The 23619-nt window shown below is 35.8% G+C and overlaps 2 protein-coding genes and 1 long non-coding RNA gene across 3 annotated transcripts; all 3 read left to right on the forward strand.

The window, feature by feature from the left end:
- Window positions 1-352: 352 nt before the first annotated feature.
- On the forward strand, window positions 353-1476 carry LOC141346220 (uncharacterized). Its single transcript, XR_012357161.1, has 2 exons — window positions 353-764; window positions 857-1476. It is a non-coding gene; the product is annotated as an uncharacterized lncRNA (long non-coding RNA).
- A 5823-nt stretch (window positions 1477-7299) lies between these two features.
- LOC141345467 (aspartate aminotransferase, mitochondrial-like) lies at window positions 7300-19572 on the forward strand. Its single transcript, XM_073850318.1, has 10 exons — window positions 7300-7472; window positions 9206-9362; window positions 13852-13980; window positions 14075-14134; window positions 14395-14556; window positions 14691-14795; window positions 15025-15175; window positions 16665-16830; window positions 18161-18311; window positions 18403-19572. Exons 1-10 carry the CDS (start codon window positions 7390-7392, stop codon window positions 18523-18525), a joined length of 1287 nt encoding a protein of 428 aa, XP_073706419.1. The 5' UTR covers window positions 7300-7389; the 3' UTR covers window positions 18526-19572.
- Window positions 19573-19756: 184 nt separating this feature from the next.
- On the forward strand, window positions 19757-23603 carry LOC141346144 (C-signal-like). Its single transcript, XM_073851060.1, has 6 exons — window positions 19757-19988; window positions 20341-20392; window positions 21821-22008; window positions 22098-22256; window positions 22370-22480; window positions 22575-23603. Exons 1-6 carry the CDS (start codon window positions 19842-19844, stop codon window positions 22686-22688), a joined length of 771 nt encoding a protein of 256 aa, XP_073707161.1. The 5' UTR covers window positions 19757-19841; the 3' UTR covers window positions 22689-23603.
- Window positions 23604-23619: the final 16 nt, after the last annotated feature.

The following is a 23619-nucleotide window of genomic DNA, read 5'->3' on the forward strand; positions in this document are numbered from 1 at the left end:
TTAGCCATTTTAATCTATATTAATCTAGATTAATTCCAAGATTACAGTGAGATTAATCTAGATTAATTCCAAGATTACAGTGAGATTAATCTAGATTTTAAAAAATTATCTATGCCCACCACTAATATATATATATATATATATATATATATATATATATATATATATATATATATATATATTTATTTATTTATTTATTTATTTGTTTGTTTATATATATATATATATATATATATATATATATATATATTTTTTTTTTTTTTTTTTTTTTTTTTTTTTACGTTTTACTGGTACGTAAAAAGAAAGAATGAATATGTGAAATGACATCAATGAATAGGAACTGCAGCTTTCAACCATCAAAAAACATTCAAATGCACTTTAAAAATAACAGAAAATGTGTCTACACAGCTTGTCCGCTATATTTCAAGTTTTCTGAAGCCATGTTTTTCAGTAAAGACCTTGTTATTTAAGTAAAGAGTTTTAGTTAGAAAAATGAATGAATGAGTTGATCCAGTTTACAAAATGATTCACTAAATGATTTGTTCACAAATTGGACTTGGAATTGCTGTTGTGTATTTTATGGAACTAGAGGACTTTGAAGTCTAGAAAATCCTCCTTATTTGTTCCACAGAAGAACATTAAAATGCTTTTATAAACTGTAACAAACATGGGTGTTGTTTTCTGCTTTCAAGGATGGAAATGGCTATATTGATGAGCAGGAGTTGGATGCTCTCCTGAAGGACCTCTATGAGAAGAACAATAAGGTGAGATAAGAAGGTTTAGAATTATTACAGCATTTGACAAATGACAGATAACGAAAGCAACCCCACTGTACTGTGACTGTGTTTAACCTCAGGAGGTGGACTCTAAGAGCCTGAATGGTTATAAGCAAAGCATCATGGCACTGTCAGACGGGGGAAAACTGTACCGCACAGAGCTGGAGATCGTCCTTTGCCGAGAGCCCATGGTGTGAATCGAGGCTTCCTGACCTCCATCTCTCAGCTCTGTTCCAGCTGCCTGAATACTGTAACCGTGTGCATGTGCCGGGCACCCCGTTCCCCTCCTATCCCCCTCTCTAAATGAGTTCTGAATGAGTGTGCACAGAAAAAGCACAAAGTCTCTCCTCTTCCCGTCTTTCCTTCCCCTTCCCACACCCCAATCGCCACTGCTTTCCTTTGCCTACAAACTGCAGCTACTATGATGCCCTCTGCTCAATTTTTAAACTATATATTTAAAGATGAATCTTTCTGAAAGAGTAGGAGAGTAATGGTATAATATGGTTAGATATGTGATTATTTATTTGGAGTGCTTGGCTTCAAATTCTTCTGGTTTCTTCCCTTCCGTTTGGTTTCCTCTTCAGTTTGTTTCTGACCTCATTTCATTTCATTCCTGCCCAATTATGTTTGGGTTTGTGGTGTTTTTTGGCTGATACTGTTTGAGGATGTAACTAAGAGCATTAATAAAAGTTATGTGATATTCGTGTTTTTTCAGTTCTGTTCATTCTAGGTAGTTCAAATGCTTGAGAATGCATTCAAAGTATGCAATAGCAGGAATATTCCTTTTACAGAACAGAAATGCCCTCTGTCATATCTAATGTCTTATCCAAGCAGTCAGCAGTCAGTTCCTCTGTGACATGCTGGATGGAGACATCACATTTCGAGTAAAAATCTTTCCTAATTGTGTCCAGATGCATTTAAAGCACATTAAATAATTTAGCTGCTAGACTTTCCTCTTACATAGCAAGAGTTTGTAGAAATTCCTATCAATTAATCATCAGAACATGAATAATTAATGCAAATGCAGTTTTGGTTTTATAAATGGGGATTCTCTACACTGTTTGCACTGACGGTTGGCGTGGATGATTGTGCACAAAACATTTCATATTTATCTAATTTGACAAATTCTAATCTATTTAACAGTCTACAGTTGAAGTCAAAAGTTTACATACACCTTGCAGAATCTGCAAAATGATAATTATTTTATCAAAATAAAAGGGATCATATAAAATGCATGTAATTTCTTTATTTAGCACTGACCTGAATAAGATATTTCACATAAAAGTCGTTTACATATAGTCCACAAGAGAAAATAATTGTTGAATTTATAAAAATGACCCTGATCAAAAGTTTACATACACTTGATTCTTAATACTGTGTTGTTACCTGAATGATCCACAGCTGTGTGGTTTTTTTTTTGTTGTAGTTGTTCATGAATTCCTTTGTTTGTCCTAAACAGTTAAACTGCCTGCTGTTCTTTAGAAAAAAATCCTTCATGTCCCACAAACTCTTAGGTTTTTCAGCATTTTTGTGTATTTGAACCCATTCCAACTATGAATGTATGATTTTAAGATCCATCTTTTCACACTGAGGACAACTAAAGGACTCATATGCAACTATTACAGAAGTTTCAAACAATGCATTAAGAGCCAGGGGTGAAAACTTTCGAACAGAATGAAGATATGTACATTGTTCTTATTTTGCCTGAATATCATATTTTTCATTTAGTACTGCTCTTCAGAAGCTACAGATGATACTTGGATGTTTCTAAGAAGACAAAATAAGTTAAATTTACCCTGATCTACAAATTCAAAAAGTATTCACCTCTTGACTCTTAATGCATCATGTTTCCTTCTGAAGGAAATTGCTGAAATTCTGAAAAACCAAATATTTTGTTGGGACCTGAAGGATTTTTTTTGAAGAACGGCGGGCAGTTTAACTGTCCAGGACAAACAAGAGACTCATGAACAACTATCACAAAAAAACAAACAAACAAACAATAAACAGCTTGTGGATCATTCAGGTAAGAACACAGTATTAAGAATCAAGGGGGTGTAAACTTTCAAACAGGGTCTTATATTAAATAAATAAAAAAATAACATGCATTTTGTATGATCCCTCTTATTTTGGTAAAATTATTAACATTTAAACTTGTGACCTCAACTGTATGTAATATTTTAGGTATAAAAAAAAACTCTTCTATATCTGAAGATCACTATTTCAAATAAAAAAAATATATGGATTAATAACTGAATATGTTATAATCATTTTCCTTAAACATTTCTGCATATTCTCCCATACAAAAAAATCTGGATTTTTTTTCAGAATGCACTCAAGTTAAAAGCAAAAGAACTTTAAAGGAAAATATTAATATGCTAAAAAGGTTTCTCGGCTCTAAACATTGTGCTTTTAAGGATATAAAAAGCTTTGCCTTTCCGTTTGTACCTATTGAATACAATTACCAGAAAGCATTCACAGTCTGGTATAACGTCTATATTGTAATTGCCAGAGCAATGAATTAAAAAATGAAGCGAATTCTGTTCTTTTATTGATGATGTTTAAATATAGCTACTGTGAATTTAATGAGAAACTGAGAGTGGACAGCTCAATTCTCCTCTAAAGCATTTCTACACTACACATAAATGGGAACAAAGCCATGTTCTTCAAAAAGAAAACATTGTTTCCTAAAGGTAATAGATGGCAACTGAAAATCCTTAATTAAAATTTGGAGGCCTTTGAGATGCCTTTCAATCACCTCAGGCATCTAAATACATTTTAAGATCTGATGAAGCAGATCCAGGTATAAAAACAACAACAATTTTGGTACATGCTGCAATCACTTCTGTTTAAATCAATGCATCTCATTCAGTTGAAATGTATATTTTTACCAGATGCTTGTAAGTAAAATAAAACCAAAACTCACCTTTTTCTTCAATGACCCTGCTGAAAAAACCAGCTAAAACCAGCCTAGGCTGGTTGGCTGGTCTTAGCTGGTTTAAGCTGGAAATGGCTGGTTTTAGCTGGTCTCCCAGCCTGGCCAGGCTGGTCAGGCTGGTTTTAGCTGGTGGTTTCCCAGCCTGACCAGCTAAGACCAGCCTGACCAGCCTGGCCAGGCTGGAAAAATGGCCAAAACCCCTCTAAAACCAGCCTGCCTCCCAGCTATGACCAGCTAAAACCAGGCTGGTTGACCAGCTAAAACCAGCCAACCAGCCTAGGCTGGTTTTAGCTGTTTTTTTCACCAGGGGAGGAAGTATGCCTATGGGTGAGGCTTCTGGTTCATTTCCGCTATAGGGAAATAACAAGAAGAATAACAATGTGAGGTAAATGGTAAAACTGTTTGCACTATAAACCAGTGTGTTCATAATTGAGACAATACATTAAAATAACAAACAAGCTGTTTTGTACAGCTAAAAATAGCTAGACGCAGATAAGATCAGAAGCTAGACCCATAAAATTTACAAATGGCTGCGTCGACTCTTACAGGAATAAAAAGGAAGATTACTGGAGCATGTTTTACAAGAAAATACAATTTCAGTCTTTCTGCTTCAAAATTTCAACATTAATTCAATGTTTTTTTTTGCGGCTTCTTTGTCTTTATTTCTAAAACCTACGAACAATTTCTAAGTGAAAACTATTTCACCACCATTTTTCAGTGTACCGAAGCAAACAAATCTCATTAACACCACCAAAACAAGTGAGAATACACTATACACATACTTGTAATCCACTTTCTAAGCTATGCATCAAAGCTCAAAATGAAGCTCGCAGCAACTACAAACACACTAAACTTCTAAGACAAACATTTAACAGCCTCAGCTTATCTGTCCTGGATCTCCTGGCGAAGATGTTACCACTGAACTACGAATGCTCTCTGCCACTCAGCGTATGCTAATATAATTATAAAGGCCTTTGATGTCCTCAAGGCTCATTGCGAGCCTCATAAGTCTCACAGAAAATTGAAGCAAAAAAGGGAAAAGGAAGTGGTGGCTAGGAGGACAAGCAAAAACGTGCTTGAGTGGATGTTAATTGGTCACTTGTGTCAAATACGTAAAAGTTGAGGCACACAGATTTAACCATTACTTGCACAAAAAAACGTAATAAACGTAATGCTAAACTAATTTAATCTGTCAGTATTATAATATGTAATATGTAAGTTCCATATGAAATTAAACTGAAAGCGGCAACAACCGTGGGCAGAGGATTTGCTATATTAGAGCTGCAGTATAAAGACATTACCCTTTATATCCCAAGACAAGCTTGTAAGAGGTTAACACTTCTTAAAATAGTGAGGATTTGCGCATGCAAACAGTGCTGCGATGTGTGGCGCAACATTGACTCCAAGTGGCCACTTATTATAAGTGCACTAGTGTGTCAATACGCATATTCACTCTTATGCTAGTATTGGATCTCAAATGTCTTGTAATTTCTGTTTTTGGAGTAAAATTGAGAACAAAGCTTGTGAAGACTGATGGAAATGCTACCAAGAAAATGCCATATGGGGCATTCTACAGAACTGCTGGCCCACAACCAAAAAACACATTTAAAAAGCATTTATGGTAAGTATTCAAATCTTAGATCATTTCTAAGATTCTTTTATTATCTCTTAAAAACCACAATATTTTTTTTTAAATATCAGTAAGCTTAATATATATAATCATTATTTAGTGGGTTATTCAAAACTATTTCAATTGGGAGGTTGCTGTCCCGAACCCTAACCCCTAACCCCTAAATTAAATTTATGAAAATTATATTGAAATAATCTTTGCATTTTATTCCATTGTTGTTTTTAAAATATCTTTTTGATTTTTTTAAAACAAATTGCAGTTCTGAAAATTTAAGTTTTTATATTTTCTTTGTAAGTTATAAAAGTTTATGTAAAAAACAAAACTAATGTGTCATGCATTTTCATGTCACTACTGAAACAGTGTATGTTTTAGTCTATTAGCTAAAACTGATTTTAACTACACCCCTACATTTATGATCAGGAAATATTCATGTGTTCCTCTCTCTCATAGCTACAAGGTGTTAGTAGATAGGCCCTATCATTTTGAGGTAAGTGTGTTCAAAAGTATGAAAAATCTTTGTGATCAAAAGAGTGTCACTACCGAACACCATTTTTCTATAATTAAACACACTTTATTCCATAACATTAAGTTTCTATATTTTTTACATGTTCAGAAATGTGCTAGCTAATCATGTCCTGATTAGCATCTTTGAGGTAGGTTGAAAAGAATCTAAAATGATTAAAAAGAGTCATAACTAAAACATTTGGTGAAGTTTCAGTAGTGACATTTTTTGGGTGTTATGTCATAAAATTGTCACTATCGTAAGAGTCACGACCGGAACATGTCATTATTGTTTCAGTAGTGACAAAAGGGAACACATAATCCTTCATTTGGGGAAATAAACAAAATTTTAGTACAGTTATGCAAATTTTAAGTATTTTATTATGATTAAAATTCTGTAATGTGATGTGGTCGCTACCAATACATTACTGTCACTACCGAAATGTGCTGTCCCTACCAAAACATGGGATGTTTTGTCAAAAATAAAGTATAGCTTAATGAATTTTCAACTAAGATGTTATGATAGTTTTTGGTTCAGTGTATATTCAAACTAATGAATCCTTACACTTGAGATCAGTAGGATCAACTTCTTGCCTTTTACACTAAGAAAAATTGGATTCAAAAACAGCAAATCTCATAAATCACACTTGAAATATTGTTAAAATTTTAATTGGTATTGATTTACCTCTGAAAACGTTTTAATAAAATAGAAAAAAAAAAAAACTTAATAGGTCAATATAACCCTTTTTAATAAATTATATATTACTGGGGAGAGGACAAATATTCCAAAACTTTCTGAAAATACATTATTAGAATTTACTGCACAATTACTAGAAATGTGTATCGTGGATATTATACAATTTGCATACATAAAAAAATGTGTGAAAATACTTTTTTTTCAAGATGTTTCCAACTCTGTCTTTGAACCAATTCTGTGGAATGGCCCTAAGAGAGCTGTAGTGATACACAGGCAATACTACACAGTCAATTTTAGTCATGACATTTAAAATATTATTCACTTTTACAACATTAACTTTTAAAATAGCAAGATACTTTTGCACAACATTTAGGGCAGCAGAATACTTCAAACTAACCACAACAGATGTTGTGCTGTTTGGCTGGTTTAAACCAGTCAAGATGATCTCTCAGCCTGGCTAAGCTGGGGTTTTGCTGGTTTTAGCTGGTTGGTCAGCTCAATCAGCTAAAGAAGTCAAAACACCTCTAAAATCAGCCTACTAAACCAAAAATGACTAAGCTGGAAGACCAAATAAAATCAGCCAACCCGCCTTTTCTAGGCAAGGATATACAGACAAAATAGTTCACTGTAGTATTAATCTAATCACACCAGTTGCTCCTAACTGTCCCGTCCTCTAGTCCACAGTCCCATGTACTCCTACCCCTGTCTCATTTAATGTACTACCTCTTGTCTCCAGCCGCTATGCAATGCAATGTCCTTGGAGGCGCTATAAACAACACACGCAGCAGACAAGATCAAGTCGCTAGTCAGTGTGCTTTTGTCTTCCAGTGAGTCATCTGTGCTTCCAGCAATGGCCCTGCTAAAATCCACTAAGATTTTGACTAGTATCGGGGCTCAGGCCCCTGTTTTAGCAGTCCTACAACTCCGTGCAAGGTAACCTAAAGCTTTATTTTTCTTGTGTAAACACTCCGTTGCCAACTTAGCTTGTGCTGCTAGCAAGTTAGCGGACTGTTTGAGCAGCACAGCCCCGTTGAAAGTTACAGTATGCCACTCTACTGTAACACAGATATTAACCTTGTGCTTATAATTCAAAATAGTCGATATTTTAGAGTGTTTTTATCTTTCAACAAGACGTTTTAATAGCATATGACGACGGTCAATGTCAGAAGTTATCATATATCATCAAGGCTTTGGTAATCGATCAGAGTTCATGAGATCAGCAGACTGACGAGATATTTTTCATGTGAAATGTTCATAATGATGTTAGTGATAGATCAGGTTTAGCTAGGCTACCATCAGGTTCAAGGTTGTTCATAGATTTTTCTATGTCAGTTTGGTAGTTTATAGCATGAAAATAGTATGCGTTTCGTTTTATACTGCTGTTTCTGTTTATAAAAGTATTAAATTACACCAATAATCACTGTTGCTGCAGGTTGCCAGGCACCTAGCAATTTATTATATTAATTTATTTTGTTTGCTACTTTTTAAATTTCTCTTAACTTTTGGTCAGCTAGCAGGGCATTTAAATTTTTTACTACAAGAACATATTAATTCACAAATAAGTCCATTATTTTATGTGCTTATTATTTTTATCAACATTTTATTTTATTCTGCTTTTTAAACTTTTAGTATTTAGTTTTTTCAGCTTTGGGTTTACTTAATTATATGACACTTGAGCAGGAATATTACAAAAAGTAATGCCTCATTATACCTACTTCAAAACTGGCCAATCACTACAGCCCATTCTTAGTCAGAAACATGCATGGATGCATGGTTTTGCTTATTTTTGAGAATATAAAAGTAGTAGTGTGTTCAAAAAACAACAACTGCACAATATGGTTTTTATTGTAGTTCTAGTTGCTGATTGACATTGAAATGGGTTGTGTGTGAAGATGACACATTATTGGTTCTGATGCAGAGGGTGGGGTGTTATACACCGCTTTTCATTGGACCACTGCACTACTTCATGTGGGTGGGGTTTACATTAGAATTATACTCCCATTTTGCACTGGTAATTACAGTGCTGACCTACTGTTTGCCTGTGCAAGCTAACAGACACTTACATACTTTACTTAGAAGGACGTGGCCATTCTTTAAACTGTGCCAAGCATCCATCAGAATAAATACAGGAATGCGACATTGGCATGCTTAACAGTGAAGGGATTTTTAAACTCCAGGGTTTGAGTTCAGACATGACTATAAGTCTCACTAATGGAGGTAAAGAAGTTTAGCAGTGCACGTCAAGCTTTTAATGACTTTCCTTCCAGTCTAAAGAACAGAAGCTCTGTAGTGATAATCGCCTTATGAGAAATTTTAATGAGACGTCCAAAGTATGGGTAGATATTTCTCCTAATGTATACGCAAATTGGTTTTAGAGTCAGACGGTGTAAAGACAAGGTGGTCTATTTTTAAATATTAGAGATGTTTGAACTTAAGTCTTCGGCACTGCTCCACATTCTTTGGAGTTCAGCGCTAAAAGTGTTTGACCTCAGTTACTTTCAAAGGCTTATGCAAGACTGAAAGCAAACTGTAACTTTTAAATATGAATTCGGCTTCTAAAATATAATTTAACTTTGAATCAATTTCCTGTGACAGTGTGCAGTTGTAACTAGAGCAGCCTATGCACTCAGTAGTTAACTTAAATTAGTATTCTTATTTTTCTTCAGCTCATGGTGGACAGAGGTACAAATGGGACCCCCTGATCCCATCCTGGGTGTCACAGAGGCCTTCAAGCGTGACACTAACCCCAAGAAGATGAACCTTGGTGTAGGAGCGTATAGAGACGATCAGGGCAAGCCGTTTGTTCTGAGCTGTGTCCAAAAGGTGCTATCTTGCATGTCTTACATGCCTTCAAGGGACAATTCACCAAAAAATTCTGTTGTCATTTAATCACCCTCAAGTTGTTTCAAAACGGCATGAATTTCTTTTAGCTGTTGAACACAAAAGAAAATATTTTGAAAAAATTTTAGTAGCCAAACAGTTAATGGTAGACACTAGCTGGGATTCCATCCAAAGTTGCGAATTTAACTTTTGTGCAAAATTGGATATCGCATTTAAAACATTTGCGAATAAGCACCATTTCCATCCAGCGACTCAGAGAACAAAATCATCACTTTCTGATAAACTGACACTAAATATCACTATTAGAAGTAGGAGAAGCCACTGAATATAATGTTCACATATAATAAACAGTGTTGGGGGTAACGCATTACAAGTTTTTATTACTTTTTTCATGTAATTAGTAAAGTAACATTACTTTTAAATTTACAAGAAAAATTAGAATTACTTTTTCAAAAGTTACTTTGTTTTCCCATTTATTATTTCCTTTAGTTTGAGGCTTATTAATTTCCCCTTTGGTGTGAAAGGGCCTTTATAGTTGCTTTTTTGTTATTAAAAATAAAAAAGTAACCAAGTAATGCAATTAGTTACTTTTTTTATGAAATGACAATATTGTAATGCATTACTTTTTTGATGCGCATGGAGGAATTTACTTGGCAAATGTGTTTCCATCTCCCATTATTTGTATTAACCCTTTTTTGCACAGTCAAAAACCACCTTAAGTGAGCATAAATAGTTTTTTGCAAATTGAGGGATTTTTCCTTTAAATTTACTGTTTCCATCACTTGATGCAATCTGTCAAAATGAGCATAAAAACAGGGTGATGAAAAAAACAACTATTGACTCCCATATTATAGAGGTGTAGGAGCGAGTAAATGATGACACTATTCTTTTTTGGTTGTACTATCCCTTTCATTACAATGTAACAATCATACATTATGCTATTGTCATATTAGACTTCCCTGTGTCACCCTAGCTATACTATTTTACATTCTAAAGCACTTTTTCTCTTTTATAGCTGGTAGGGGTGGGCGGTACACCGGTGTCATAGTCAGCACCAGTGTGACATTGCGCCATGACATGGATTTTCTAATACCGTCAATACCGTAATAAAATCAATTATGTGCCTCGAATGGCTGCATTTACATCAATAATAGCTCATTCTAAATAATAAGGCATTGAATTTTCTTCAAACGTTCAGTTGTGGTCTGAATACCTGTCCTTATACTATATATCTTGTTGTAAATAAAAAAGTAAAACATATTCGTATCAGCTTAGCAGGTGGTAGGTAAAAGGGGAGTGCCCATTAAACGACTGGTGAAACATCGTGAAGAAAGGTCGGGCCTGTAGCCTATACCAGGGGCGGAGTGGCAATCGGGACGACCGGCCGAGGGATTTACACAGCGGATCACAAATTGAGCGGGCGCGAGGCGAACGCGACCGGCCTGTTTACTTTTACTTTCGATTTTGCGATAACGCACACTCTGTGTAAAGGGAGCAGCACATCTTATAACGTTAATAGATATTTGTCAGTGAGTACAAGATTGCAGCAAATCCTCCAGTCTATGTTTGTCATCTCTCTTTACTTTCGACCCGTGATCATTCAAATCTAAAGGTCATTGTACACTGAGTCCGATTTTCGTATGCGGTTTTTTTTTTTAGTTTTCTCATATTCGCCATCCTTATCAAAATGCTTATTATGGATGCGAAAATGCAGAAAATCAAACACGATCCAATTTTTTTATGACGGACAGTGTGTAAACTTTTTTTTTTTTTAACGTGCAAAAATCCTGGACGAAAATTTCGTACTCATGTGTGCAGTGACATTAAAGGAGAAGTCCGGTGTGATATTGACCTAAAGTGTATTGAATCATGATACCGAGTGTGAACGTACCTTGCATATCTCATCTCGGTTTGTGTCCCGCAGTCCGAAATCTGGGGTTGGCTAGCTGACGCTAACAACAGGTTGTCAATGAGGGTGAATAGGGCATCGGAGTAGCCATGTAATTAAATCACTGTTTTTGCCATTTACGAGGTACAAAGTAGCTCCACACTTCATTGGTAGACTTCCAAGGGCCCTGGCATTTAAAACGAGACATTGAGAACTCTGAAAAAGCACTGGTAGTTTATTTACGAGAAGATTTATACAGACATTCCCCTTAGTAAAATTACCGGCCGCCGCCATCTTGAATTTAGTCACGATAAGTCGAGTGACGAGCAGGAAGGAACTTATCAGGTTATCAACTTATCAGGTTGTAGTTTCCTTCCTGCTCGTCACTCGACTTATCGTGACTAAATTCAAGATGGCGGCGGCCGGTAATTTTACTAAGGGGAATGTCTGTATAAATCTTCTCGTAAATAAACTACCAGTGCTTTTTCAGAGTTCTCAATGTCTCGTTTTAAGGGCGTTTCTTCAACTAGGTGCACTTTTAGCCTTGAGAATTTGAAGAAAAAAAAAAATGTTCAAAAGTCACATAACACAGTCTCATAAGTTTAAATAATTTGTCTAGTTTTAAGGTCTGTAAGAGGACAAACTTATATTACAAGAGAAATAGTTAATATTTTATTTTTATTTTTGACCTGCAATAAACAAATGTGCATCTCAATATACAGCTGTTATTTAAAAAATAGAATAACTTTGGTTTTTATATTAAGTAGAGCATGGTTCATAAATTGTGGATATTTTTTTTTAATGTGTGATGAGAACCTTTTAAATATTTTTTAAAGATGTGTGTGTGGTGGAAATGACATGGGGGTGGTGGAAATGACAGCGTATTGTGGAAATGACAAGAAATTAAGGTAAATTTAGGGAAGCTTCGTCCCAATGCTGGAACATGCCTCTTTCTGGATTGAAACATTTGCAGTCATGCAAATCTATTCTCACAACCCATATAAATTGTACTTTGTAACCATAAATGTCATTTCCACCACATAGGGCAGTGTGGTGGAAATGACTGTGGTGGAAATGACATTTCTGTAGTTTTTTGTGAAAAAATGGAAGACAGCTTCACTGACTGGCTTTGAATTAGTACTTAGCATTTCGTGTATGTAAAATACTCTTATTTAACTTAACATTTTTAGCTTTTTAATAACATCCTTGATGGTACAGTATGTGGTGGAAATGACGTAGAATAAATATATTCACTGATCAAGCAATATTTACTTTGATTTTTCTTCATTTGTTGTTGATGAAAATTTAAATTCTCTCCATGTCCAACATGTGCTCTGATGTCCCTGAACATTTCCATTGAAACCACCTAAAAAATCTTTCACACAAACTTTTTAAAGATACATTACAGTGTTGTGGTGGAAATGACACTAATACTGTGCGACAGCTATATTTTGTATAAAAAGTAATATTGATAGAGGTCTCACATTAAATACTATAATGTATTTTAATTATTTTACTAGTGCTTAGTTCAAGTACATTAATAGTTACCAGATAAGTCATATTTTTAAACTGTATTTTCATTGTTGAAGTTTAAAAGTCTGGGTGTGCGACAAGGAGAAAACAGTGATTTTGACACCTATAAGATGGTTGAAAAGTATGAAAAAATCATAATAGAAAGGTAGTAAATTTTTTTTAGATTGGTTTTATTGTTAGCTTGACAAAGAAATAGGAATTTGTCCAAAATTGTATGTATTTTAAAAAATATGACCAAGGTACATAAAAGTGCCCATAGTCTAAGAATCACCCTTAAATGTCAGGGCCCTTGGAAGTCTACCAATGAAGTGTGGAGCTACTTTGTGCCTCGTAAATGGTGTAAAACAGTAATTTATTTACATGGCTACTCCGATGCCCTATTCACCCTCATTGACAACCTGTTGTTAGCAATGCCAGATTTCGGACTGCAGTCGACAAGCCAAGTTGAGCTATGAAGGGTAAGTTCACACTCGGTATCATGATTCAACACACTTTAGGTCAATATCACACCGGACTTCTCCTTTAACTCCAGCAGCTCGTGTTGGATGCAGGGTTGCCAAGTCCGCGTTTTTCCCCACAGAATTGTTGCCATGGGTTGATTTCCCCCCAGTTATTTAAAGGTTTTAAATATTGCAGAAATTAAATTTCAATAAAAAAATAATTTTTGTTTTGTTGTACACTGTTAAGTAAGATCTTTAGGTTTTTTGCAAAATAAATATGTTGAGAATGCATACTCTCCCATGTCTCTTTTTGATAAGGATACCTACCATTTACTTATTATATTATAAAAATATTAACTTTATTCACATACTAAAGGGACAGGACAGGCTACTCCTCCCAAAAAATTAATACCGTGATATTATACCGTCACCGTTCAAAAGATGAAAAATACCGTGATATTAATTTTAGGTCACATCGCCCACCCATAATAGCTGGCCTACATTTAAAACAGCAATTGTCCATAATGCTATCCATGTCCAATCAGCCAAATAAAGTTTTAATATATTCTAATCCCTGCCCAAAACAAATGACAGATTTTTGTATTGTCAGGCTGAGGCCCAGATTGCAGCTAAGAAGTTGGATAAAGAGTACCTTCCTATTGGAGGGTTGGCAGAATTTTCAAAGGCCTGCGCTCAGCTGGCTCTCGGACCTGATAATGAGGTCTTAAAGAGCGGAAGAGTAAGTACTTTAAAGCAAAACATTTTGAAAGCAAGTCTTTTGATTATTAAATTATTAGATGCGATTGTTAATTGCCAGTTCTCTGTGCCCACAGAGCATCACCGTCCAGACTATCTCAGGAACTGGATCTCTGCGTGTTGGCGGTAACTTTGTGGTATGTCTTTTTTTTTTTTTTTTTTGCTTTAGCTTTGAGTTTTTAATGCTGTGTTAAGGCTGATTGCTTTGGTTTGAGACTTTTTTATGATTTGGAATAATATTTTTTTTAGAACCAAGGCTATTTAAAAATTGAGTGATCACTGTTGACTCTTTGCTTACGTCTGGTGATTATTAATTGTAAGGGGGTTAAAACTTATGAAATGTTTTTTTTTACCATAAGTGGTCACACCTCTGTCTCTCACTTTTTTCGTTGACTAGTCACGATTCCACAATGCGTCCCGGGACGTGTACCTGCCTAAACCTTCCTGGGGAAACCACACCCCTATCTTCAGAGATGCAGGCATGCAGCTGAAGGCCTACTCGTACTATGATCCCAAAACCTGTGGTTTTGACTTTAAAGGAGCCTTGGATGATATTTCAGTAAGAGAAAATGTTTTTATATCTTGTGACATCAATTACGTTAAATTAAGCCATCCATGTCATAATATTTATTGTGGGGGGAACATCCTACAAATGAATTAAACATTTTTTTTTTTTATAATAATCTCTTTCAGAAAATCCCTGAGAAGAGTGTGATTGTTCTGCACGCGTGCGCTCATAACCCCACAGGAGTGGACCCAAGGCCCGAGCAGTGGAAAGAGATGGCCGCTCTGATTAAGGTAACTGGTTCTGGCATTAAATTAAAGTCCAAAATACAGCTGGCCGCAGGTCTTAGAAAAGCTACTCAGTTAAGTGACAGAGAGAGATAGGTGGAAAGCCCTATACATTATCTTGTCTGTTCCTTATCTTTGTGTTTGACCATTTGGACCGATAGAAGAATGACTGTCCTCAGTTTCAAATGAATGACTATTTCAGTGATAATACGTTTCTTTGCTCTCGTTTCAACAGAAAAGAAATCTCCTGGTGTTCTTTGACATGGCTTACCAGGGATTTGCCAGTGGTGACATTAATCGTGACGCTTGGGCTGTGCGTTATTTCATCGAGCAGGGGCACAACATTCTTTTGTCCCAGTCTTTTGCTAAGAACATGGGGCTGTATGGTAAGCATCATACAGTTGAAGTCAAAAGTTTACATACACCTTGCAGAATCTGCAAAATGTTTAAGAGGTAAGAGGGATCATACAAAATGCATGTTATTTTTTATTTAGTACCGACCTGAATAAGATATTTCACGCAAAATATATTTACATAAAGTCCACAGAAAATAGTAATTTATAAAGAATGGCTCGGTTCAAAAGTTTACATACACTTGATTCTAATACCGTGTTGTTGACAATGACTATGATTTTGAGATCCATCTTTTCACACTAAGAACAACCGAGGGACTCATATGCAGCTATTACTGAAGTTCCAAATGCTCACTGATAGTTCAGAAAGAAAAACAATGCATTAACAGCCAGGGGTGAAAACTTTTGAGCAGAATGAAGATATGTACTTTCTTTCTTTTTTCTTTTTTTTTGTCTAAATATCGTATTTTTTTTTTTTCATTTAGTACTGCCCTTCAAAAGATACTTAAAAGACAAAATAAGTTAAATTAACCCTGATCTTCACATTTAAAAAAAGTTTTCACCCCCGGCTAATAATACATAGTTTTTTCCTTTTGAAGCACCAGTAAGCATTTCAACCTTCTGTAATAGTTGAGTCCCTCAGTTATCCTCAGTGTGAAAAGATGGATCTCAAAATCATAGTCATTGTTGGAAAGGGTTCAAATACACAAAAATGTTGAGAAACTAAAATATTTGGGACCTGAAGGATTTTTCTGAAGAACACTGGGCAGTGTTCAGGACAAACAAGGGACCCAAACAACTATCACAATTAAAAAAAAAAAAAAAAAAAAAAATCAGGTAACAACACTCATTAAGAATCAAGTGTATGTAAACTTGAACAGGGTAATATTTTATAAATTCAACTTTTTTTTTCTTGTGGACTACATGTATTTCATGTGAAATATCTTATTCAGGTCAGTACTAAATAAAAAAAAAATAACATGTATTTTGTATGATCCTTCTTATTTTAGTAAAATAATTAACATTTTGCAGATTCTGCAAGGTGTATGTAAACTTTTGACTTCAACTGTATATTAATAAAACAGGTTCTAAAAACTCACTTATATTACATTCATATACAAATTAAACATGCACATACAATATATAATTATTTAAAGGGATAGTTTACCCCACAATTTACATGCAGTCATTAATTACTCACCCTTGTGTCGTTCCAAACCCGCAAGACCTTTTGTTCATCTTAAAATAAAATTACAATTAAACCACTGTCACATTAACTATTTTAATGATGCCCTTACTACCTTTCTGGCCCTTGAACATGGTAGTTGCTTTGCTGTCTTTGTCAGGTCAGAAAACTAACAGATTTCATCAAAAATATCCAAAATATAAATTGTGTTCTGAAAATGAACAAAGGTCTTAATTTGGAATGACATGAGAGTGAGTAATGTCAAAATTTACATTTTTGGATGAACTGTTCTTTTAAGAATAGGAAAGTCAGTGCTCTGTACCTTTGTGTCTTCAGGTGAGCGTGTCGGGGGCTTCACGGTGGTCTGTAAGGACGCTGAAGAGGCTAAGCGTGTGGAATCCCAGCTGAAAATTCTCATCCGGCCCATCTACTCCAACCCCCCAATGAATGGAGCTCGTATTGCCTCCACTATTCTCAACACGCCTGAACTCTACAAAGAATGGTGAGCCCTGAGATAAAGTCCCATCACATTCACAGCCAATGTCAGGGGTGATAGCGTTCCGGCACCACGCCGGATTTCCGGCGTACTGTGGCTGCGGGGGAAAAAAAATCAGATTCGCGGATATTGCTCTGTCATTTCTCTAAATCTGAGATGTGCAGGTCAGAGAGCAGCTTTAACGCTCAACGACTCAAACAAGTCACATTCTAGCCGATGAGCCAATCAGAAGTAGGGAAGGGGCGGGCCTTGTGTCTTTGTCAAATAGATTGATACAGGTTAAGGCAATGCTCCATGCGCGAAGGTGTTTTTAGCTCGCATACTGTACAATTGTCTCCTACTGGCAACTCAAACCGTAAGTCATGGCTATGTTTATGAAGCCAGGGGAAGACATTAAGGATTTCGATAAAGGCATATTTACAGGGCTCGCAAAATCGCTAGCCCGACGTCCCGGAGCTATTGGGTTTTCCAGTCGAGCTACCAACATTATTTGACCGGCTGCCCGACGGGCTATCCTGAAGTAGAGGGCTCATGGGGTCCTTAAAACTCCTCAATTTAGTTGTATCAAATTTAAGGCCATAAAAAGTGGTAAATATTTTAAATAGTAAAAGAAGAGGATTAATTATTTTAAGAGGTCTTACAGTTGGGGACGGAAAGACGAGAATCGCGATAGAGCTGGATTAAACTTTAAGAGGCAATGATTTCATTGAATAAATATGCTCACTGCACTTTCAAAGTCAAAACGCGGCACTGTTGTCTTTATATGAATGTATCTGAAGGGAAGCGACTGTCCTCAGAAACGTGTCGTTGGCATTTTCATTTCATGACGGATAAAACAGCGTTAATGCTGCTTTGCTTTCAGCCATTCTTAGGGAAACCGTAATATTTCAGCGCTCCTGAAGCGCCCTCTCGTGACATAGAATTAATTTGCACGTCCAAATTTTTAGCTGTTTTTGGTCAGATTATTGCAAATCTCGACCAATGTTTTTTATGCAAACACAGAGTTGTAAATGTGAAAGAAGTTAATGTGCTTTTTAAAAATCTAAACAATTAGGACATTGTTTTAAATAAATGTTATGCATTATATACTTGATTTATTCATTTTAATGGGATAAAGGCTGAAATGCCAATCTATAAGCTTTTTTTGTGAAAAACCTTTATCTGACTGAACTGAACCAACAAGTTATGTGTAAAAGTGCGTCGCATACATAGTACCTCCACCCCACTCACCTTGGGGGCAAGGGAAAAAAAAGTTCAGGCTCAGGAATTTTTTCCACTATCAGGCCTGCAATGTGAACTGAGCTTCACAGACTATCGCTGTCTGTTTTTCTGTTAGGCTCGTGGAGGTGAAAGCCATGGCCGACCGCATCATTAAGATGAGGGAGATGCTTGTGTCGAACCTGAAGAAGGAGGGCTCCACTCACAACTGGCAGCATGTCATTGACCAGATCGGAATGTTCTGCTTTACGGGACTCAAACCTGAGCAGGCAAGTGAATTCTGGCGATCTCTGATAAGCCCTCAGCTATTTTCTCTATCATTTTCTCACTAACTTTGTCTTCTTTATGGCTCTTTGTCAGGTGGAGCGTCTGATCAAAGAATTCTCGATATACATGACAAAGGACGGACGGATCTCTGTGGCTGGTGTGACGTCTGCAAACGTGGGATATCTAGCACACGCCATCCACGCTGTTACCAAGTGAAACCGGCACTAGAGACTAGTTGCAGCAGACAGAGAGCAAGAAAAAGTAACTTAGATTACTCAAAGTCTTCTGCTGCATGTCTTTTAGGACCAGATATGAAATAGTAATAATGTAGACTTCCAGTTCACTTGATTTGGTATTATTAATGTTAATTCATGACTCTGAATGTGAACCCGCTCATTACATTAAGGCAGGATTCTTTCTTTCAAAATGATAGCAAATGAAGCAAACTTTAAAGATATCACTTATCTTGATTTCTTGTGTCTGAACTGATAAGAATGTTTTTTTATGATACAAAATGTTCTGATAGAACAGTTTTAACAACATCTTTTTGTTTTCAGAACAATATCTAAATAAGAGTGACTGAATCATTACCCCATATGCTTTAATTTTGAGAAATCACTGAAAGGAGTAAACCAGGTTTCATGTTTGGACATTAATTGCAAAGTCTTTGAAGGACTCTAATCAGTTTACCATGGTAATTTCACCTAGTGGTGCATGAACTCTTTCGCTTATCACACTGATGATTTGCATCCAAGGTCTTCTTGAGCAGTAGCACTTTGTTAGACGTGTTTATGACTGTAAGGCACTTATTCTATACTGCAGCGTAAACTCATTACTAGTGATGAAAGATTGCCCATAATGTGTGCACCACATGTGTTCTGCTGTAATTTAATATACATTTATCTTGCACTTTGTCTAGTATTTCCAAACATCACGCATACATTTCATAAATCATTAGGCATTCACACTAACTAAATCTGTCACTATATATGTGGACAAAATCGAATTAAGATTCATTTTAGAATGAAAACAGAACAGTATAACTGATATTTCAGTGGTTAATTGTGTGTGACAGGATGTTGATTATGTAAACATGCGGGTTGTAAGGATTTTTCTGTTTGGAAAAACTTCATATATATTTGTATAACTAATTGTGTTCCTAAAGCAAATTTATGAAATTTCTCCCGAAGTTCTCTGGAACGAATAACGAAATGTCTGTACGACAGTTTATGAACAAAAAAATAAAAGTGAGCTTAACGAAAACTCACGTGTTTAATTTGAAATGAAAGATTATGTAAACAGCATTCTGTGTGTCACATGAACGTTATCTATAATAAAGAGCCTTAAAACAAACGAAATATAACGAAGCAGAGCTTCAGGGGAATTGTCGACTTTGCTGACGCAACGGAGACAGCTGATTCCCGGATCACGTGACTCAAGACGACACTGTTAACCACCTGGTTGTCTAACTTGTATTGTCTTCTTCTGGATAGGAATTTTATCTCTTTTTTTTTTTTTTATAAAGTGACAAAATGGCTCATGCGTTTAAAAACTGTTCAAACCTTATGGTCACCGGAGCCAGTCGAGGCATCGGGCTGCAGATAGTTGAGAGTCTGGTAACGGGAAGCTTCTCTCCCTGGAAGATTATCGCTACTGCCCGCAATCCAGATGGAGCCAAGGTAATGCTGTGGGCAGACAGTAACGTTAGTATTTGCGTTAGGCCTACTACACAAACATTATAAACCAGCCCCAGATCTTTTTACAGTCATTTTAACTGTAGAAGAATGTTGAGAATTACGCTCAACGTGCACTATTTGAACATCAAACGTTGTAGGTTATGTTAATATATAAGATTAAGGGTGCATATTATTTACCTCCTTTTAGATTTTTAGTGCTAAATAATTTATTAAAAGAACAGATATTGCATGTAATTTAAATTATTACACGGACCTAAAAGCCAACGTGTAATAATTATAAAAAAAGAAAAAAATAGTTTGAAATAGATTTTTAAAAAGCCTTTTTGTTTTATAGGAATTGCAAAGGTTGGCAAAAGAGCATCAAAATGTACACATCATTAAACTGGGTAAGTATTATAGCGTTTAGTTTGAAACAGTGGTTCTTCATGGCTTTTGCTTCATGACCTAGATTTTTTTGTATTGGACGATAGGTGGCGATCTAACACAACACAGTTTTGTGCACAAAATCCCTCAAGAGATGAATTAAAGGATTATAATAACAATGAACTACCATGGAATTTGTAGTTTTATAAATCCGTAAACAAGGCAAATGTGCCTCAAACTTAACGTAAATGGGAAAGGGTCAGATTTTCTTTGCCTTTTCATTATTGTCTTAAAAGGTTTAGTGGATGAGGCCATGTAGCCTAGTTTTTCACAAAGGTCTTCAATTCATTTTTGGCTGGTGACACTAGTTGTGAACCAGTGATCTAGCAGAATCAGAATTTGAAATTAAAAGTCATGACATGGATTTTTTTTTAATTATCTTAAAATGTTCCTTATTTACTTATAAATGTTACTTATAATGTCTTTAGCACAAAAAAGGTTGAAAAAGGTTGAAAATATTTTCAACCATCATTCTGACTCTGTCTAAACCAGGGTTGCCAGGTTTTCACAACAAATCCCTCCCAATTGCTACTCAAAACTAGCCCAATGGCATTTTGAGGGTGGTCCCCCAGTAAAAGTTGTGTTCTGGTAACACTGGTCAAAACGACCTGTCAGTATTCGGCCAGTTATAATTGGCTAACGTAAACCAATGATCTAGAAGAAGCTGTATTTGAAATTAAAAGGGTCATGACATGGATTTGTTATTGCATGTGAGTGTTTTGACATCATGATCAAAATAAAACTGTCATTTCCAGACAAAGCATTATGAAATCATAAAACCATTTACTTATAGTTTGTGATGCAGCTGCAGTCAGATCTAGTACCGCTTCATCTTTTAACAATGTTTCTTTATGAACTCTCCATGACACTGTGCCTCATTTACAAAACAAAATACTACAAACAATCCTTTGACACGATCCGGGATGCAATTAAAAATAAACTATCTGCTTGTACCTAACGCTGGGAAACTTCTAATATCTGTAACAAAACGCGTCAAAGCGAACGTTTTTTCACTCCATTTGTCCTATTGACGACAGACCAATTTCTATTTGCTTTCGACGCAATGCGACTCTCTCATTTTTGAATGCCAGTGGACGGGGCCTGTGGTGAGAAGAAGACTATTCGTCAATGTCTTGCTCTGGAGTCAGTGTTTATGCAAACAACTGCACCCAGGTGACGTCGCCTGGCACCTCGGATCTAAACGAGTTGGTTTTTGAGTGTTATTACATAAATTGTTTTTTATTGATGATGAGGACCTTTAAGTTATGAAACTTGCAGGATGTATTAGGCATATAAAGACCTCTTCTATTCTAATTTGGTTTCTCATGTCATGACCCCTTTAATGTTTGCTTTTTCACCTTAGTGTTAATCGTGGACATCTCTGTTACTAGATGTTACAAGTCAGGAGAGTATAGAGAGAGCTGCATCCGAGGTGGAACAGCTTGTTCAAGAGGAGGGTCTGAACTGTCTCATCAACAATGCTGGAATTAACGTAGTTGCTAACCTTGAGACAGTCACTGCAGATATGATGTTGGAAAACTTCCATACCAACTCTGTTGCTCCGTTGATGATCACCAAGGTTTCTTTTCTCAAATTGAAACAACAAACAATTTATTCACATATGCACACTCATGCCAAACGTACTGACTTACTGAACTTGTCATGCAGGCCGTGCTCCCACTGCTGAAGCGAGCAGCTGCAAAGGGATCAGGGATGGGCATCCACAAAGCTGCAGTCATCAATATGACATCTCTACTAGGTTCAATCGAGCTCTACTGGGGTGATCGTGCCAATAGTTTCAAATGGTACCCCTATAGAACATCAAAGGTTTGTGATATTGTGTTCCTGGTGCTCAAATGTCAAGATAAAAGTTTAATTCCCAGGGAAGATGTCTGTGAACATATCAGTGGAGATACTCGGTTTCATTTGCTTTGTATCAGAGTGCACTGAATATGGTCACCAGATGCTTGGCAGTGGACCTGGAGGCAGATGGTATCCTGTGTATGGCTCTGCATCCAGGCTGGGTACGCACTGATATGGGTGGACCTGAAGTGAGTCTTTTTCTTCTATCTGCTAACCAAATTGTTACAAAATGTCTGAAACGGGTGATGGACTCTTATGATTTGTTGATTGCTTTTTATACAGGCACCATTGAGCCCTGAGGAAAGCATTTCCTGTGTGTTGTCTGTGATTGGTGGTTTGACTGAAAAGGATCATGGGTCATTTCTTCACTATACTGGTGAACAACTACCCTGGTGAAGCTGCAAATGGTTTTAGATGCGAGCAATAGAAGCAACTGTATGTATGTATTTAATAATCTTTATTTATTTATTTATTTATTTGCTTATGAAATGCTACTTCAATATATGGGATGGTGAATGTGACAGCAATCAGAGTGGCTTATGATTCAATTATTGTGACATATTGGCATTTAAATGATAATAACATCGAGCTTGGTAAATAATGAAAAAGTTTAAGCCACATTTTCTTGTTTAACTGCAACAAACAGCCATAATTCTGAATGTTATTCACAATTTAAGCCATCTTTATGAATTACAACAGGGTATGACAGTCATTAAGGGCAAGGAAAAACTACCTGAACTATTTATTATTTATTTTTTCATGGTTTTGTAAAGCATAACAATGTGTTGTAGAAGGCTTAAAAACCATAAAAATGTATATGTATGAATAAAGATGTATTCTTCAGAAAAATCCTGCAGGTCCCACAAATTCTTTGGGTTTTCAGCATTTTTGTGTGTTTGTGTACAAACTTTTGAACAGGGCTATTTTTATAAATTATATAAGTATATAAGTGAAATATATAAATAATATAATATATAAAGATAGAATAGATAATATATAATAGAATAAGATATTTCACTTATATACTTCCACAAGAGGAAAAAAATTATAAATTAAAATGACCCTGTTCAAAAGTTTGTGCACAAATACACAAAAATGCTGAAAACCCAAAGAATTTGTGGGACCTTAAGGATTTTTCTGAAGAACAGTGGGCAGTTTAACTGTTCAGGACAAACAAGGGACTCATGAACAACCATCACTAAACAAAAAAACACAGCTGTGGATCATTCAACTATTATTTTCTCTTGTGGACTATATGTATTTATGTGAAATATCTTATTCAAGTCAGTTCTAAATAAAAAACAACATGCAGTTTGTATGATCCCTC

The sequence above is a fragment of the Garra rufa genome, chromosome 11, assembly GCF_049309525.1.
Source record: "Garra rufa chromosome 11, GarRuf1.0, whole genome shotgun sequence".
NCBI classification, from domain to species: Eukaryota; Metazoa; Chordata; class Actinopteri; order Cypriniformes; family Cyprinidae; genus Garra; species Garra rufa.

What these genes read in the sequence shown, in the direction of transcription:
- LOC141346144 (XM_073851060.1), top strand. Translation starts at nt 19,842, where the DNA reads ATGGCTCATGCGTTTAAAAACTGTTCAAACCTTATGGTCACCGGAGCC. An exon ending in TGTACACATCATTAAACTGG is followed by an intron (nt 20,393 to 21,820) that starts GTAAGTATTATA and finishes CTCTGTTACTAG; the next exon opens with ATGTTACAAGTCAGGAGAGT. An exon ending in ACCCCTATAGAACATCAAAG is followed by an intron (nt 22,257 to 22,369) that starts GTTTGTGATATT and finishes GCTTTGTATCAG; the next exon opens with AGTGCACTGAATATGGTCAC.
- LOC141345467 (XM_073850318.1), top strand. Translation starts at nt 7,390, where the DNA reads ATGGCCCTGCTAAAATCCACTAAGATTTTGACTAGTATCGGGGCTCAG. An exon ending in GTCCTACAACTCCGTGCAAG is followed by an intron (nt 7,473 to 9,205) that starts GTAACCTAAAGC and finishes ATTTTTCTTCAG; the next exon opens with CTCATGGTGGACAGAGGTAC. An exon ending in AGGTCTTAAAGAGCGGAAGA is followed by an intron (nt 13,981 to 14,074) that starts GTAAGTACTTTA and finishes CTGTGCCCACAG; the next exon opens with AGCATCACCGTCCAGACTAT.